Consider the following 17,050-nt stretch of genomic DNA (forward strand, 5'->3'; position numbering starts at 1 on the left):
AAAAAAACCAAAAAAAAAACCAAAACAAAACAAAACAAAAAACAACCCACCACAAAAGACAAAACCCAACAAAACACACATAGAAAACTGTTATTAGTTAGCTAACTCTTATGTTTCCTTATGGTGTGGCACTGTCATTAGATTCTATAGTGAGAGTTTAAATGGAAAATACGACTTCAATAGGATACACTTTTGAGCTAAGAAGAACTTCTGTGTAACTGTTAGCATCTCCTTTGACATTCATTTTCACTAAAACTAATGCTTCGGGGTTTTTTAAATGGGTGTGTAATGTAAAATTCCTAATTCTTTAACTGATTATAAAGTGGCTAGATCAGTGGCCAGTGTTGGGGCCTAAAAGTTTCTGTTGGTTTGGGGGGTTTATTCTGGTTTTTTGGGGGTTTTTTCACTTTAGTTGATGGGGTGGGGAGTGGAGGTGGAACCCCAAAACTTCAGTGGGATCAGTATGCTAAAGAAAAAAGATACAGGTATGTCTAAGCTCAGAATGGAAAAGATCTGGTCGGGTGATTATATTTACAGGTTTATACAAAGGTACAAGTGGATATTAGGCTGCTTCTTGCATTTTTGTCTAGATTTTTTGGCTTGGTTACTTTTGACGTAGTGATCTGAGGATTCTTGGTTCTATGTAGCTTTTAGTTTTCCCTTGTTTGCAAGAGTAATAGAGCTTCTGTAAAGCAGTTATTTCCATTTTTCAGGAGCCAGATTTTATTGATGATATAGAAGAAAAAACTCCCATTAGCAATGAAGTAGAAATGGAGTCGGAGGAGCAGATTGCAGAAAGGAAAAGGAAGATGGTAAGTTGGGAAGCAAGATGCTGCTTGAAGTTGTCACTGAGGCTTAGCGACACCTGCTCTTCCTATGTTAATTGCTGCCGCCTTGTAGGCTTGTAGAATCTGAGTATATATGAAGTCAGATCCTTTTGTGAGCTTCAGCTGAAAATACAAGGCTTGCTAATTGAGAGCATTTCATCTGGCTTGATTGTTGCTTTCTGACAAAAACCTGCTTTTATCTTCAAATGTATATAATTTTTTTATTGCCTTTAAAAAAGACATTGTAGTAATCATCCAGATTTTATTTTCTTCACTCTTTATTATTGCTCGTTATTTGTAATGGCCATTTTTATAGATAGTGTTGGGAGTCAGGATTTTTGCCTAATTATTGTTTTGAATTGTCAACGTAAAGCCTCAGAAATCCTCATTTTCAGAGGTTAGTAGAACAGTGTTACGAAAACATTTTAAAATGTGCTTTTTTTGTTAGGCGTTCAAAATGTGAGATACTTGAAATTACTAGTTAAATCAAAATCTTGTCCAAGTTGTATAATGAAACACTAATATTTGGAACTTTTCGTTGTATTGTTTGTGCTCACTGAACTTCTCCTAGGAGTTCAGGGCGGCACCAAAACTCTCTGTATCTGCCCAGACAAAAAAAAAAAAGAGGGGGATTGAAGTATATATTCCATTTGGTCAGTATTTCCTACAACTCTGTCAGTAGCAAAATTGATGAGACTTGTATTTATTAGACATCAGAAAGCAAAATCTACTCAAGTAAAATGTATGTTTGAATACAAAATCTGAAGAATGACAGCATGAACTCTAATATTAGCATACAACAGTGTTTTGTCATCCTTTTCAGGAATGATTCTCATCAAACACACTTGGATGTATTGGTTTTGCTCCAGAGGATGTGCTGGCTTGAATTATTTTTTTTTTTTTTTTTTTTTTTGGCACTTCACATTTATATTCTTCCTAAAGCAAAACTGTCTGTGAAACTTTGTTATAACAGAGTTGCTGTAGTTAGATGTGATTATTACTCTAGCTCCATTATGAGGATTGCAAATACTGCAAGGTTGCCTGTATTTTACAAAGTAAACAGGCACGTTCAGCGGCAAAACAAAATTGGGTGCCTCGTTCGCTTATATGGGCAATATATTTCCAGGTATTTTTTCTTTAATATAAACACATTGTTGCTATGAATGCACTGTTGAGCTGCAAGCATTTATAAAAAAAAATAGTTTTAATAGAAGCCCCCAATTCTGCCACCTTCATACTGTCTTAAGCAGAGCTCTATGCAGATGAAGGGATCTCCCTCTGTTCAGCGCTAGAACCTGAATTACAGATAGACAGAAGATTTAGCTTCTCCATGTGACCTAATGTTATCTTATTTTGAAATAGTGATTCTTGAATGTTGATTGTATGTTTTGATGTAGTTTGTGGGACTTTGAAAGTTGGGTCAGAGGGTAATGGACGTTTCTGTTGTTTCATACATGTATTAGTATTTCATATCTTTCTGGTCATTGGTGTTTCATTGTTATTAAATATACATGCAAGTAAGTGGCTCTGACCTATGTGGTCTTTTTATGCTTATAGGCCAGTGATTTACTAGTAAATCACTATTTTCCTGCAAGTTCTTAAACCCAAAACAGGACTGTCATCTTGTTTATCTGGGTTGGTATGAATGCAAGCCTTTCTTCAGAAGTCTGTAATAATTGCAGTGATCGTAACATCTCCCTTTCCTCTGAGCTTCTGCTGAAATTGATCTGCATGTCAACATACACTGAATATGTTCTGAAGTACTTAAAGAAAAAAATAGTATGTATTTATATATGCGAAAGATTATGACTGAAACTTGATTGTGATTATTATTAAATCCATCAGACAAGAGAAGAACGGAAAATGGAAGCTATTCTGCAAGCTTTTGCCAGACTAGAAAAAAGAGAAAAAAGAAGAGAACAGGCTTTGGAAAGAATCAGCACAGCAAAAACTGAGGTTAAATCAGAATGCAAGGAAGCACAGATTCTCAATGACGCTGAATTTATTCAGGTAGTTATCTGGAACTTTATTTTAAAGCTAGCTTTTAACATGGCATATTTTGTAGGTTTGGATGTGGAGCTGCACTTCAAGATGTATGAATTTTTTTTTTTGCTCTGAACTCAAAATATATTCGACCAAAATCTGTATAGTTGTTTGACATTATATGATGTTAGCTGATATATTTTTTTATTTCAAGAAAAAGCGTATAGAATTTGTTTATGAGGAATTTCAGTTACATTGGTTTAAGCAAATGTGTGCATACATACCAGCTGTGTAATTCAGTCTCTCTTTGAAGGTCAGGGTAGGAGGTGTTAGCCACAGAAGGTGGCTTTCCTTAGGCACCCTCTATAACCAGTGGAGAACAACTTGCTGCTTCAGTGGGTTATTCAGGAACAGACTATAAATTATTAAGGCATAGTTTGTTCTGAGTTCTTGGAGGTGATATTAATGTTTCATAAAGAATTTTTTACTCTGTTGTTGCTGGATGTTAGTATGCTCCTTGCCTTGCAAACACTCCTACAGATTCTCAGTTCAGGTTGTTTCCCAGGATAATTTCTGTCAGCATGCTGTTAAGTACCTTTTGTGACAATGCTGAACACTTAGTAAACTATAGATTACAAAAAGGATATTGGACTGAAAGACATTACAATGTAAGCAGCTGATTTCTGGTGTATGGATGAACGGATGTGATGTGGCAGTTCTTAGGAAAATCTGTGGTGATCTGACCAGTGACTGCTGTATGTGAGTACTCTGCCAATGATATAGCAGATACTTGGGAGGAAAATATAGGAAATCTTGTAGTTTGCCTTGAAGAAGGATAGAAATATTACCTCTGAAGCATTTTAGTTCTAACAACAAAAATGAGATAGAGGCTTTTTGGACCTGTAAAGGGAGGGGGAACTGACATTTTGTTTTAAGAAAGATACGTAGCTTTACGTGTGTGCAAGATCTGTTTACTAGACATTTGCTTTGTACCAGGAACCAGCAAAAGAAGAAACTGCCACCAAGCCTACCCCAGCCAAAGTTAATAGAGCTAAACAGAGAAAAAGCTTCTCACGGAGTAGAACTCACATTGGACAACAACGTAGACGACACAGAACTGTCAGCATGTGTTCAGATATCCAGCCATCTTCTCCTGATGTGGAAGTAACTTCACAACATAATGAAACTGAGAATGCTGCACTAGTAGCTGAGCCTGAAACAGAAACTGTTGTTACAGAAATGGTTACTGAAACAGAAGCTCCAGCACTTAATAAATGCCCTACGAAGTATCCTAAAACAAAGAAGGTATGTCTCTTAAGGGATGGGAAGAAGAGGATGGACTTTAACAGAGTTTTTTAAAAAAAATTATAGACTGCTGCATCACTATTCAACTGTATATACGTATTTAAAAATCTGTTGACTCATTTCTTTAAAAATCACCATTACATAGCAGCTCACTGGTAATAAATTAAGAGATTAAAAAAAGGTATGTGTAACATGCACTCTTAGAAGTTACTATGGATTTTGAGACTTTCAGAATAGGTATTTCAGAACAATTTTGGAACAAATGTTTTCTAAGGGAAGTACTTTCTAAATGGGCTGAAATAATGTACATAACCCAAACATAATTGAAGCTGTTAATTTAAAAAGAAAAAAAAAAAGAAATAAAAATGGCCTTGCCTTCCTTTGCTTCCTTTATTCATCATGTGCTTTAGAAGATATTTTGATGGTAGCAAACAAAATATCTTAATGGAAATCGTTAACTTCTAGTACTTCTGACGTGTCTGTTCTAAAGTGAATGAATTTAAACACTCAAAATTTATGTGCCTGTTTGGAGGGAAGATTGTTTACTCTCTTTAGTGCTTTGGTTTTAATTTTTTTATTGGACTGCATAGCAGAAAGCTAGAAGAAATGCCATGATATTTAAAGACACGTGAAAAAATCTTCAATCTGCAAGTGTAAATAACGCAGTAAAACTTTCTGCTTTAAAATTCTACGTTCTGCATTAAAAAGTGACTTTTTTCAGCTTTACAAGTTCTTCCGAAAATTTTATTCGGTGGAGGGGAAGGGGGAGGAAGTCATAGGTTGAAACTTCTTGTCAAATTAACAATTTCAAGATGGTTTTATCTTAAACCCCCAAACATACATATTTTTTTTTTTCCCAAAAGGCATGTGAATCATCCTGTAACACTCCTTATTACATCACTATTAAATTCTTCTGAGAGGGGAGACTAGAATCTTTCTTCCTTTTTTCCATGTTGCATAGCAGAAAAGAAGGAAGATATCCACGAAGTCTGAATTTTACTGCTTTTTTTTTTCTGTTTCATAGTATTAAGGATAAATGTCTATGAAATGTCTCATTGCATTGTACCCAGAGTACCCTAAGTGGGGAGAAAGTCCTGCTTTAAAAATGAATTAATAAATATGTTTGTAAAAGATGAGCAACTTAAATACATTATGATAATCTGTGTTAAAGCCTTAATATCATATTAATAATATTTAATGTGCTATTTTTGCATGTCCCTAACTTTGTTGAACCATTGGTAAATTGGGAGGAAGGCTTATCTGTTAACAGGAACTAAAACTCTCTAGCATGTTTTTCAAAAACACTGAACTAGCTAGGAAAGAATACCCTTTTTTGACAAGCATGCCTTAGTAAAGGTGTCATAATTCAATACAATTACAATAGTGAAGAATGTTGAAGGAGTCTGCCTGACACGTTGACTGGAGCACACTCCTGACAGGACGGAAATCTGATGAGGAGTTTACTTAACTTTGTTCTGTTAACATTAACACTGTTAGTAAATTCACGTCATAAGTACAGTTGATCTGGGCACTTACATAGTACATTCAGTGAGAATTAAATACGAAAGAACAAAATGTTAGTTCACCAAAAAAAAAACCCCAAACCAAACAAACCCAAAATGCAAAACCCCCAAAACTTTGGTATGTAGAGCAAATCTATACTGATTCCTTCCGCTGTCTCCGTTATTTCACTAAAACTATCCTCATTCTTGCCTGGAAACTAACTGTTTTGTGGTTTGTGTAACAGTTGACTAGGTGAATAATTAGACTAAAAAATTTCTGAAAACCACTGATAAAAACACTCATAAAACACTAATTTTTTTCTCTCTCTGTGTTTAGCACTTGGTCAGTGAATGGTTAAGTGAAAAGAGTGATAAAACAGGGAAGCCTACAGACAGTCTATCAGAAAGGCCTCTGCGCATAACTACCGACCCTGAAGTTCTGGCTACTCAACTGAATTCTTTACCAGGTCTCACTTACAGTCCACATGTATATTCAACTCCAAAGCACTATATTCGTTTTACTTCACCATTCCTTTCAGAAAAGAGGAGGAAAAAAGAACCTGTGGAAAACATTACTGGCTCTTGCAAGAAGGTAATGCTTCCCTTCATTATGGTTCCCCATCTCATATTAATTAAAAATAAGTCTTTATTTGCTAGCACAAATTCAGGCGGAAAAGAGCTGGTTGGCAAACCAATTCTGTCATGTGTAATGTGTTTTGAAACATTTATTGTTGCACTGTTAAGTCATTGATTTGAACTTGTTTTATTACAGCGTTGGTTGAAGCAGGCTTTGGAAGAAGAAAATTCAACAATGATTGATAGATTTAATTCACCGTCACAAGAGAGATCTAGAAGTCCAGCCATCAATGGTGAAAATAAAAGTCCTTTATTACTGAATGACAGCTGTTCCTTAACAGGTGAAGCTTTTACTAATACAGTACATAAGAGCTATGTCAAAGTAGTCAAATGTGGAGGACCGTGTTTTTTAAAGTGATGAGTTAATGAAAATTCCGGGGGTATTTGCACTGGTTTTTGATACTTTCTTTGAAAGAAATGCTTCATTGCATAGTGGTTGGGTTTGGTTTTTTCCCCTCTTTAAAGTATAGTTGACACTAGAGAAGTAACCACTGTATCGCATAGTCTTTACAGTCAACCAAAGCGTAATGGTTTTGATTATGAGTATTAAGAGGTTAGATTATAAATTCATTTTCCATGCTGTTGTATATATTCAGAATTGCTTTTAAATTCAGTGGGCCTGTGTTGCACATAGGGGAAAAGCTGTGTAATCTTGTAGGCATAATACAAAATGAGAACGTGCTAAAAACTAAACACACGCGCCATTTCCTGACAGAAGTGTCATATGATTCCTGCGTACAGTCCTGAACTTGGAATTTCCACTTTTTCGTTGAAGAGACTTAAAAATGCATATAAGTTGACTTTCCCTTTTCTGGAAATATAGGCAGTTCTTCCCATCATCCGTAGCTGTAGGCTGTTAAGAGTTCATTTTTCAGGAAGCCTGCCCTTAAAAGATTTTTGTAATCTTACTGATTTTTTTTTTTTAATGTGGAATTCATAATTTCATTACATCAAGTACTTAAACAACTGTAAGCAATCGGTATATTTAGATCTCTTCTAGCTTTTTCCTAATTTTAACACACAGATCTAACCACACCACTAAAAAAACGAAGACTGTATCAGTTGTTGGAGTCTGCATTCTCAGAAACCTCCACACCTACTCCTTCTCCGTATGCCACACCAACTCATGCTGACATCACTGCCTCCGAACCATCATTGTTTGCTACTCCTCCTAGGGTAAAAACGGAAGATGAAGCTTGTAGAAATGGTTACAAACCTATATATTCTCCAGTTACTCCTGTAACTCCATGTATACATGGAAATACCATGCACTTTGAGGTGAGATTTGCAATGAATTTTAGTGTGTTCGGAGATTCTTGTGTAAATCAGTATTTGTACTCCTGCTGCGAGGAGGTGTTTTATATTTCTCCACGCTAGAAAAGAAACTGACTTGCGATTTCTTCTTATTTATTTAGAATATTTCCTCACCTGACAGTTCCCCAGAAATAAAAAGGCGAGCTTACAGTCAAGAGGTAAGGATATTTGCCAAAAACTGCAAATAGTATCTTCATTTCACCTGTATGATTGCACTGTTCTTAGTAAATGCTTTTCACCAGCCATTGCAAGTGTCCTGGAATGTAAAGGGTAACTTCCCTACAGGTTTTATTTGCTTATTATTATCTGTTTCCGCTTCACCTGTCTCATTTTCTATTTTAAACTGGTTTCTCTCTCTTTTTCTGTATCACTTAAAAAATCCTGATGGCTATTACAGAAAGGAGTAACTGCAGCAATTCATAGATAAGAACAGAAAACCAGCACTTGTGCTTTTCAGGGTGTAGTTAGATTTAATGTTTCTCCTTGTTACCAGCATCCCTTAATTGTTTTTGTTGAGCCTAATTATGCTCAGAGTTGAGAGAGCAGAGCAGAAGGGTAATAAGTGGGTTTAAATGGATTAGTTCAGGAGCAGCAAGTGCTGTTGGAATATGCCCAGGTACTCCCAGCCTTGTCAGGGGATGGATGTGTCCCGCTGCGGGGCTGAGGCTGGTGGCCGGGCCGCTGCAGGGCCAGGTGGCTCTCAGAACACCAGAACTTCCACAGGGACCCTTCTGCCTGGCACAGGAGAGAGAGGAAACGTTCCACAGCAACGTGGGGCTCAAATCTGGTGTGATAACTATATGATTTGCATAAAGGTGTTGGACTATATGAACTTAATGACACCTAAAAGGATAGGTGAAAACAAGTAACGATAAAAAGATTTAGTGGGTTATACTAATGGAGACTTTCGCTTCTGGTGAGTCGTGTAAATGAAAGATCCAGATACTCTCCCGTGAGAGTTAAGCACATAGATGTTTTTTGTTTGGGTTGGGTTTTTTGTTTTTTTCAGGTAAAAATCTTAACAAATGTTGAAATACACGAAATTTTTCATACGATCATAGCTGTCAACTGAATTTAACAATTACTTCTAAACTCTTGTAATCAAATATTTTAATGTTTATCTGATTCGAAAAGGGGTTTTACTTGGGAACTTTTGCTTTGTAATACAAATAATTTAAAAAGTATTCACGAAAACCTTAAAACACGTTTGTTCAGAAAAGCTACTTCCAGCCATGGATATGTGGTGGGTTTTTAGTGGTTATTGCAGTTTTAAGAAGTACAGAAGTTTCTGTAACTTAAGAAATTTTTTTTTCCCCTCTACAGAATACTGATTTTAATATTGTCTCAATATTTGAAAGTGTCTCAGAAAAGCTCCCTCCCCTCCCCCCCCCCTCCTTCTGGAAATAAGTGTTTTGATGCTGAGGATCCCCTTTATGTTGAATTGAAGCAAGTAGTTTGTAACTTCCTGGCCAGGGACTTGCTCTTGTTGAAGCTCCTCCCCTTCCTCTGCCAGTCATAAATAAAACCTGGCATTTAAAGTTTATTTTTACTTTGGTTAATGTGCATTTTATTAAAATGCTTTTACCTAACACATGGCAATAGTAGAAATAAATGTCTGGCTGTAGAACTGTTTCTTAAAAGTAGATAAATTCATGGTACTGGGAGGCCTTTAATCCGACTTAAAGGCACAACTGAACATCAGAATAGTGGCAGTATTGTTGGAGTGTGGAAAAACGGTTGACATGCTTTTTCTTCACACAGGGATATGACAGAGCATCGATTCTAGCACTGAATTCTTTCAGAAATGCCAGCCTGACAGAAATGGGCCTGCAGGAAATAAAGACTATTGGATATTCCAGTCCAAGGAATAGGACTGATGTCACACGGCAGTGCACTGGAGACATGGAATCTGTGTCAGACCTCCAGCTGGGACTCGAAGTAATTGAGCAAAGTGCACTGCATAAAAACCTGGAAGCCCCCACACATGATAGGACTGATTCAAACAGCCAATTAGAAACTGCTCACTGTGGACGGGGCACAATTTATTCTTCTTGGGTAAAAAGTCCCGACAGGACAGGTGTAAATTTCTCAATGAATTCTAATTTGAGGGACTTGACTCCTTCACATCAGTTGGAGGTAGGAGGTGGATTCAGAATAAGCGAGTCAAAGTGCCTGATTCAAGACGATGCAAGAGGCATGTTCATGGAAGCATCTGTTTTTTGTACTTCAGAAGATGGGATTGCATCTGGCTTTGGAAGGACTGTCAATAATGACAACTTGATGGATGGAAATTGCACACCCCAGAATCCTCCACAAAAGAAAAAGGTTATAATTTTAAGAATCATTTGGTCTGTCTTACATAGTCTGCTAATGATATTTCTATAACAGAAAGAACCATAATACAATAAAAAACAACTGATGGCTAATCTTTAAATACCACAATGTAGCAGACTTTATTCAGGGGAAATAATGAGGAGCAAAGAGTAAAGCTGCATATGCCAATTAGTAAATTTATTTTTTCGAAGTAATAGATAAAAGTGAATTTGTTATTTCATGAGTTCTAAATGAATTGCTCAGTAAATAATTGCTTTTCAGGTTTGAAAATTGTTGCTTATACCACCAAGTAATACAGAATATACACCAGCATCATAGAGATCATATTCTGTGAACATTTGTTAGGAATTACTGCAAGAAATTGCAGTAACAACTTTATGATACTGAGACTTGAAAATTCAGGTTTTTATACAGTTAGAGTATCTTAGTTTCACTGTTAGAACTACACAGAAACCCTTAGTTCCAAGAAATCTTTTTCTTGGCTTTTTTTTTTATATAAAATACTGTGTTTGAAAAATAAGCACAATCTAAATTTGCTACTCTCATGAAACAGTTCTTGTAGGTACATGTGTGGTCATGGGCAACTCAAATCATACTCGGAGGTTACTGTGCATAACTGTCTTGGACTGCGCTTTGCTGTTAGGTTAGACTCCCTTTGCTCCTTGCAGAAAGGATGACAAACATGGAAGGCAACAGCTTGCCAGTTCTGTCTCATAACAGGCTCTAGTAATCTTTCTAGTTTGAAAGGTGTGATTTATTTTCCTCATGGAAGTAATGATCAGGGGGGTGGGAGCATACTCTGTGTGTATACATGCATGCACAATAGGGTTTTGGTTTTTTGGTCCCGTTGCACCCCCCCTTGTACGCTCCTCCTCCCTTGTGCTCTGGGGGCATCCTGCTAGGGAGCAGTCATGGTTCTTCTGTCAGAAGTTCTCCATCAGAATTGGATTTTTGTTTACTTTGCTTCAACCTGAGACATAACTGAAGCAAGATGGTAGGAGCTCTGTCCTTACGTGGTCCTGGACCTGAGAATTTTATAGATTCCATGGGTGTTACTGTAGCCCTGGTGTTTTGGCAAAGCCAAAAAAGCCATAAAAGAAGCCAAAATTTCTGTAGCTTCACATTCTTCTTTGTCTGAAGGTTAAATTAATTTCTTTTCAAATCCCAGTAGCACTTGGTGCTTCAGTAACCCTCCCCCATTTCTGTTGCTGACACAGATTCTTCCGGGTTGTTACTGCTGAGGGCTTGTGCTACACGAATCCCCAAATAAAAAAAGGTGTGGCTGCCCCCTGGCACCCCCCCCAGGATTCCTGTCTAAAAGTCTCTGTTTGAAGAACAACCAGAGAAAACTGTACCCCTGAAAGAATGGGGTTTAGGCTTTCTAAGAACACAAGCCGGGGTGGAAATCCCACCTATGGTTAAGGTGAGAATTCAGGAATTTTGTAGGAGAATAATAGAAGCCTTTCCCCAGGATCACATAAGACATGAATGTCCTTATGCAATTGTTAAAGGAGGTTTTTCTGTATTTCAGCATTTCTATGGACATTTGCTCCTCTGTTTTCTTTTACCATTGCACATGTTCATCCCATGTCAGTACGGTCCTGTACCTAGTGGCCACACTGCACAGACTTCATCCATTCTTAACACTGAAGCTTTCTTTGAAGCAATATCCTTCAAGGGATCCCAGTCATGTGGTGTGGAAATAATACAAATTGATTGAAAGCAAGATCAGTTCGTAATCTAAATTTTCTTTTTACGAAAAATCAAATACTTGGAACTATTCTTACCCTGTGACATACAGAGGAGTCTTTAATGGATAGATCTGTTTGAAAGCAAACAAACACAAAACCCTAGGACTGCAGACAAAGCGGGCTGCCTTGGTTTTTCCTCTGTGTAGAAGTGGATGTCTGCTTTTGTTGAGGACTAAGCCAGTTAAAAGTGATTTTTTTTTTTTTTCATTATTGCTCTTTAGTTTCTTATTTTGGATGCTACATGGGTCAGAGTAGGTTGTTGATAACTAGAAGAAAAGAAATGTCATTTCCACCAAACTAGTGTCATTACTGAATAAAGTAGGTCTGAAGGTCAGTATTTCAGCTTTCTGCTTTAAATCCTGAAGGTACATAGTGAAAACATTTGAAAGTTTATCTTTCCCACTGAAGGTAACTTACTAAACATTTAAACCGTTTTCTAGTATATGGAAGCTTCAGTGTAGTGATTTTATATAAATATATATATAAAGTATAAACCATTTTTTCCCTTTATGTGTCGTTGGTTTTGGTAATAAACTTTACTTGGAATTTAACTTGAAAATATGTTCTTAATCAGTCCCTTAGAGTGCAGTAAAGACAAGTTCAGAATAAACTGTGAAAAGAATGAAAGTTTAAGTTCCAAATTCTGTATGTTCAGAAAAACATGTGAAGAGCTTAGAGAATCCTTTGATCTGTGCAGTAGAGTGAAGCAGAAGCATGGTGAGATGTTCATAGGAGGGAATTGGACTGAGAGCAGGATGTGACATCCCTTAAAATTGGCCGTGCTGTATCGGTATAGTCCTGCTAAGGTTGCAGTTCCCAGAGAAGCTGTGAAGTCCCTTGTAGCTTCAACCAACAGTATGACTTCAGCAGCAAGCCTTTTGCTGACGTGCATCATCTTCTGCTTCTTACCTGAGGCAGAATGCATACATACTTCCTTCTCTTGGCAGAAGCATTTGGGTTTTTTTCTTTACATTGTCCTTACAGTCATTAGTAGCTCGGTACTCTGCAAATTCACTGCAGATGTGGTCAAATATCTTTAATTAATCTATCCCCACTTTCTTTTAGAACCAAGTAAATGGTATGTCTTGCTGAAAGAGTACATTTAATTGAAACTGTGAGAAAGAAGGGAAGTTCACTTGTTTCCTAATGTTTGTTTTGGTTGTGTTTGGTTTTTTTCTCCCTAGGTATCCTTATTAGAATACCGTAAGAGACAACGAGAAGCTAGAAAAAGTGGTTCAAAGACGGAAAACTTCCCCCTGGTTACTGTATCTCCTCATGCTGCTGGTGCGGGAAATATAAGTAGTAACAATGGTGCTAACGATGGGTATAACAACAGTGGTGAAAATGGGGAGCAAACTGATAACGCTGCAAGCCTACCTTTACCACTGCCAACTACTGTTTATAATGCAGCTCCAGAAGACACTGGCAACAACTGTGCAATGAAGGAATCTTCTTCCAGTGAGAAGAATGAACCAGAAGTTCAGTGGTAAGCCACAAAGCTATGGGACTAAAGTGCTGAAGAATTATTTAGTTAATTCTATGTCTTTTCTGTTAAATTGCATAGGTAAAGTATTGTTGTAAATCTGTAGACAATGGCATTGGTGAGCAGGCATGCTCCTTCCACCACTGCTGAAGTTGGGCTGTGTGTGCTTGCCAAGGTGTGCGGAGGGGAGAGCAGCAGGAGGATGGAGAGGATGCTGAAATGGCTGCGAGAGATTCGAGTCCGATTCTCAGCAGGGCCTTTACTCTGCACTCATGTTCTTGTATCTCCACTGCTTTGTCTGTGGGCTGAGAGTATTTTTCACCTTGAATCTCAAAACCTTTCCAAAAACACTAGGGAAGAAAGGTAGAACAGCAGAATAATGTTTAGCGATGAGCAAAAGCTTCTAGAGGACTTTAGGAAGTATGTGGCTGGATTCTGTGTGTGGTGTTTGCTTAAGTGCAGTGTGCAGGGCTGCGTGCGGTCTGCCTGTCGGTTCCTTCTGCTCAGGTAAGAGAGCGTGCAGTGATACTTGCATCGTCGTTTATGATCATTAAATGGTTCCCCTGTGTGCACACCATGTGCTCTGTTGGATGCCATGCCAGATACTCCAATAACCAAAATTTCTGGGGGGAGAGAGAGTGTGAAGCGGGATGAGAGAGAATGACTTCAGTCCGTATAAATGTTGCACAACACTTTCCACTGCCCTTAAGGTAGATGGTCAACTGTAGTGACGCTGTCTCCAAACTGTTACTAGCACAAAATAAACCCTGCAGATGTTCTTTATACTGTAGTGAAGGCCCAACAGTGTTGGGGCTGACCGTGGGCCGAGGAGTTGAACATCCTTCTGCTCGGGTGCTCCAGCTATTCCAGAATAGAAGGATTTTGTGGAGCCAATTGAAGGGAGAACGTAAGTGCAGTCTTCAGAGTTTCACTGAAGAGGGGCTGTACGTTCACTGTGCAGAAACTAGCGTGCTATATTGTAAGCAAAGAATGTGGAAACAAGCTAAACAGGGAAGAATTTATTAGTAATTTTTTGCAGTACTCCTGCAGACAGCAGCACTAGAATTTTAGTACAACAGTATTGGAGAATAACGCTGTTTGTTCTTGCCTGAAAGAAAAATTGAGTTTTGTAGACTGCTGTCATTTATGTTATTCTTGATCAGGTTGTGATCGTCAGATGTAATTGATTATAAGAGAGAAGATACGACTGTCATTTCATACCCACTATCTGGCAAGTTAAACGTAGAAGCTTAAACAGAAATATATTTGTTGTGCAGTATTTACAACTATGGATCCATTATTAAAGAGCCAATTCTTAGGGAAAAAAAATACTATTTCCAGCTTTGGAAGAAGAATGTTTTTTACAAATGGAGAATACAAAGCAGTACCTGCAACCTTTATTTTCTGAGGTGTAGTTTTTGACTTTTCAGCTGTTTAGACAAAGAAAAAAACAAACCCACAGATCTACAGATGTTGTTTCCATATTAAGAGGAATTGTCAGTTCTTGTAATGTAACAAGGTTGCAGGACATGAACATATTTAAGGTGAGGGAAAACAGATACAAAATACTTAACAAATCACATTCCTTATGTACAGCCAGTTATTGAGCTCTTGGATGCAGTCAACACTGTAAACTTTCTCTGTCCCGGTATTTGCATATACATTGTCCTAAACTTGGCCCATGGGAGTACATGCTCTTAAATTTAAAATGTGCTTCTCTCTTCCAGGACTGCATCAACCTCTGTGGAACAAGTGAGAGAACGAAGTTATCAGAGAGCTTTGCTTCTCAGTGATCATAGGAAAGACAAGGACAGCGGTGAGTTGATTGGTCATGTCGAAGGTAGATAGATCTGACCACTTCCCCCATGGTAGTCCGTCACCGTTCTAATACTGTGTTTGGGTCTGCTTCATCTGTAGGGGGAGAATCACCTTGTAGCCCATGTCCACCGTCTCATGTTCAGTCTCCACCATCTCATTCAAATCTCATTTCCCAGTTGCAGCTTAAGGTCCCTTCTTTCACTGAATTTATGGAAGGTCAGTAAGCAGATGACCTTGTATGGCACTTGACATACTGAATAGTCTCTTAGGGCAACTGTAGCTCTTTTAAAGTCAAATGTAAAGTGCTTAGCCATTTTGGCAAAAGACTTGATTTTCCTGCTTTTTTATTTCTCTCTGCTTTATCTCCGTAGAACCTGATCCTGAAAATCCGGAGCCTACTTCTGAATGTCCGTCCCCAGATACTTCACAAAGGAATTGCAAAAGTCCGTCAAAAGCAAGCAAGGTAAATACATGGTGTATGCAGGTGCATATGTGTTTGCACGTGTGTGTGTGTAATATGCATAGGAATATGTACGTACATCTCTAACTTACCTTAAAAAAATGTTAACTCTCATGATTTACTATTTAGATGAACATGTATGTATGTAACTTATCTGTACAATAATTTAACATAGGTAAACATTTGTAAGAGTATTTGTAGTAGTCCATTCATGCTAAGAAGTTGGTTTATGTTCTGTTCTTTCAGTAGCTATACCTATTTATATATGACCTTGCATTCTGTAGACACAGAGGAGACTGTATCAGTGGATTCGGTATCACCGCAGTTGTGCTGAGTGGACGCTGAAGGACTGGCAGTCAGAACTGGCAGTAGTCATGTGGTGGACCTACTCGGTGCCTTAACAGGAGTTTGCTCTTGCCCTGTCAGGATTTGGCGCTGCTTTGTCAGTAGAGGCGCTGATAAGGAGAAAGACATTGAGCAGCTGCCTGTTACAGTATTAAATGAAGTAATTCGAGTTGTAATGTGTAGTCTGTTTGCTTGCACTATGCCAGTTTTTAAATGTTAAATCACACTAAAAATGGCTTTATTTTTGTAAATACTCATGTCTGGAATTATTCTTTCAGACTCGGAAATCTAAAACTTTGACAAATAACAGATTCCAACTTTGAACTGATGGGTCATATTTCTGTGTCTACTTTAAAATACACTTGCTAGTCTTTGACTTTTAAGAATGATTGATACAAACTTGCTGAAAATAGTGTCTTGCTAAGTTGCTGTTTTTCTTATACCAAATACATATCCTGTGCCTTGACACTGTTTTTTTTGCCATCGGGGGAGAGAACAGCATTCTGAGAAGTTGTTCTAATGCACGCGCAGTTGAGTATTTTGAATGTTATGCACTGACTGACTTCCTTTTCATTCTAGCCCTCTTCGCCGAGCCCTGTAGTTTCAACACAGTCACTTGGGAAAACATCCACAAAACCAGATTCGCACTGGGAAACCACGGCTAACGCACCCGAGGCCGAATGTGCGAATCATCCAAAATCTGAGCTGCAACAAAAACAGCTGACAAACAACGTCCAAGCACTTTCAAAAAATCATCCATCTCAACCACATCTGCGCAGTTCTGCTGAGCAACTGTCACATTCACAGAAGTTGCCTTCTGCACCTTTGAAGCTGCATTGTCCCCCTTCGCCTCACGTAGAAAATCCTCCCAAGTCCTCGACCCCTCACGCGCCCGTGCAGCACGGTTACCTTTCACCAAAGCCTCCCTCGCAGCCCTTGGGATCTCCGTACAGACCTCATCATCCACAGTCACCTCAAGTTGGAACGCCCCAGAGGGAAACGCACCGAAACTTCTATCCGGCAGCACCAGCCCTTCAGCCCAGTAATCAGCAGCAGGCTGGCGGACCCCTCTTCACTCAAACAACTTCAGGACAATCTTCAGCTTCTTACAGCCAGTTTAACCAACAAAGTTTGAACAGCAACGCACCACCTCCCCCGCCCCCCCCACCACCTTCCTCCACTTACTATCAAAGCCAGCAGCCCTCCACAAACTTTCAGAGTTACAGTCAGCTGAAGGGCAGCATACCCCAACAGACTGTGTTTTCATCCGGACCAAATCAAGCACTTCCTGG

The 17,050-nt window shown here is 38.4% G+C and overlaps 1 protein-coding gene across 1 annotated transcript in view; it reads left to right on the plus strand.

Annotated features, from left to right (window-relative positions):
* KMT2E (lysine (K)-specific methyltransferase 2E) overlaps positions 1–17,050 on the plus strand; it is a 62,635-nt gene that overhangs the window by 44,166 nt on the left and 1,419 nt on the right. The window contains exons 14-26 of the mRNA XM_009709047.1: positions 714–812; positions 2,673–2,837; positions 3,807–4,115; positions 5,955–6,209; positions 6,390–6,534; positions 7,278–7,531; positions 7,669–7,725; positions 9,329–9,892; positions 12,837–13,138; positions 14,863–14,951; positions 15,053–15,169; positions 15,325–15,416; positions 16,338–17,045. Of these exons, the coding sequence (XP_009707349.1) occupies positions 714–812; positions 2,673–2,837; positions 3,807–4,115; positions 5,955–6,209; positions 6,390–6,534; positions 7,278–7,531; positions 7,669–7,725; positions 9,329–9,892; positions 12,837–13,138; positions 14,863–14,951; positions 15,053–15,169; positions 15,325–15,416; positions 16,338–17,045 (3,156 nt within the window). The remainder of the gene's footprint in view (positions 1–713; positions 813–2,672; positions 2,838–3,806; positions 4,116–5,954; positions 6,210–6,389; positions 6,535–7,277; positions 7,532–7,668; positions 7,726–9,328; positions 9,893–12,836; positions 13,139–14,862; positions 14,952–15,052; positions 15,170–15,324; positions 15,417–16,337; positions 17,046–17,050) is intronic.

The sequence above is a fragment of the Cariama cristata genome, unplaced genomic scaffold (assembly GCF_000690535.1).
Source record: "Cariama cristata isolate BGI_N322 unplaced genomic scaffold, ASM69053v1 scaffold1060, whole genome shotgun sequence".
Taxonomy (NCBI): domain Eukaryota; kingdom Metazoa; phylum Chordata; class Aves; order Cariamiformes; family Cariamidae; genus Cariama; species Cariama cristata.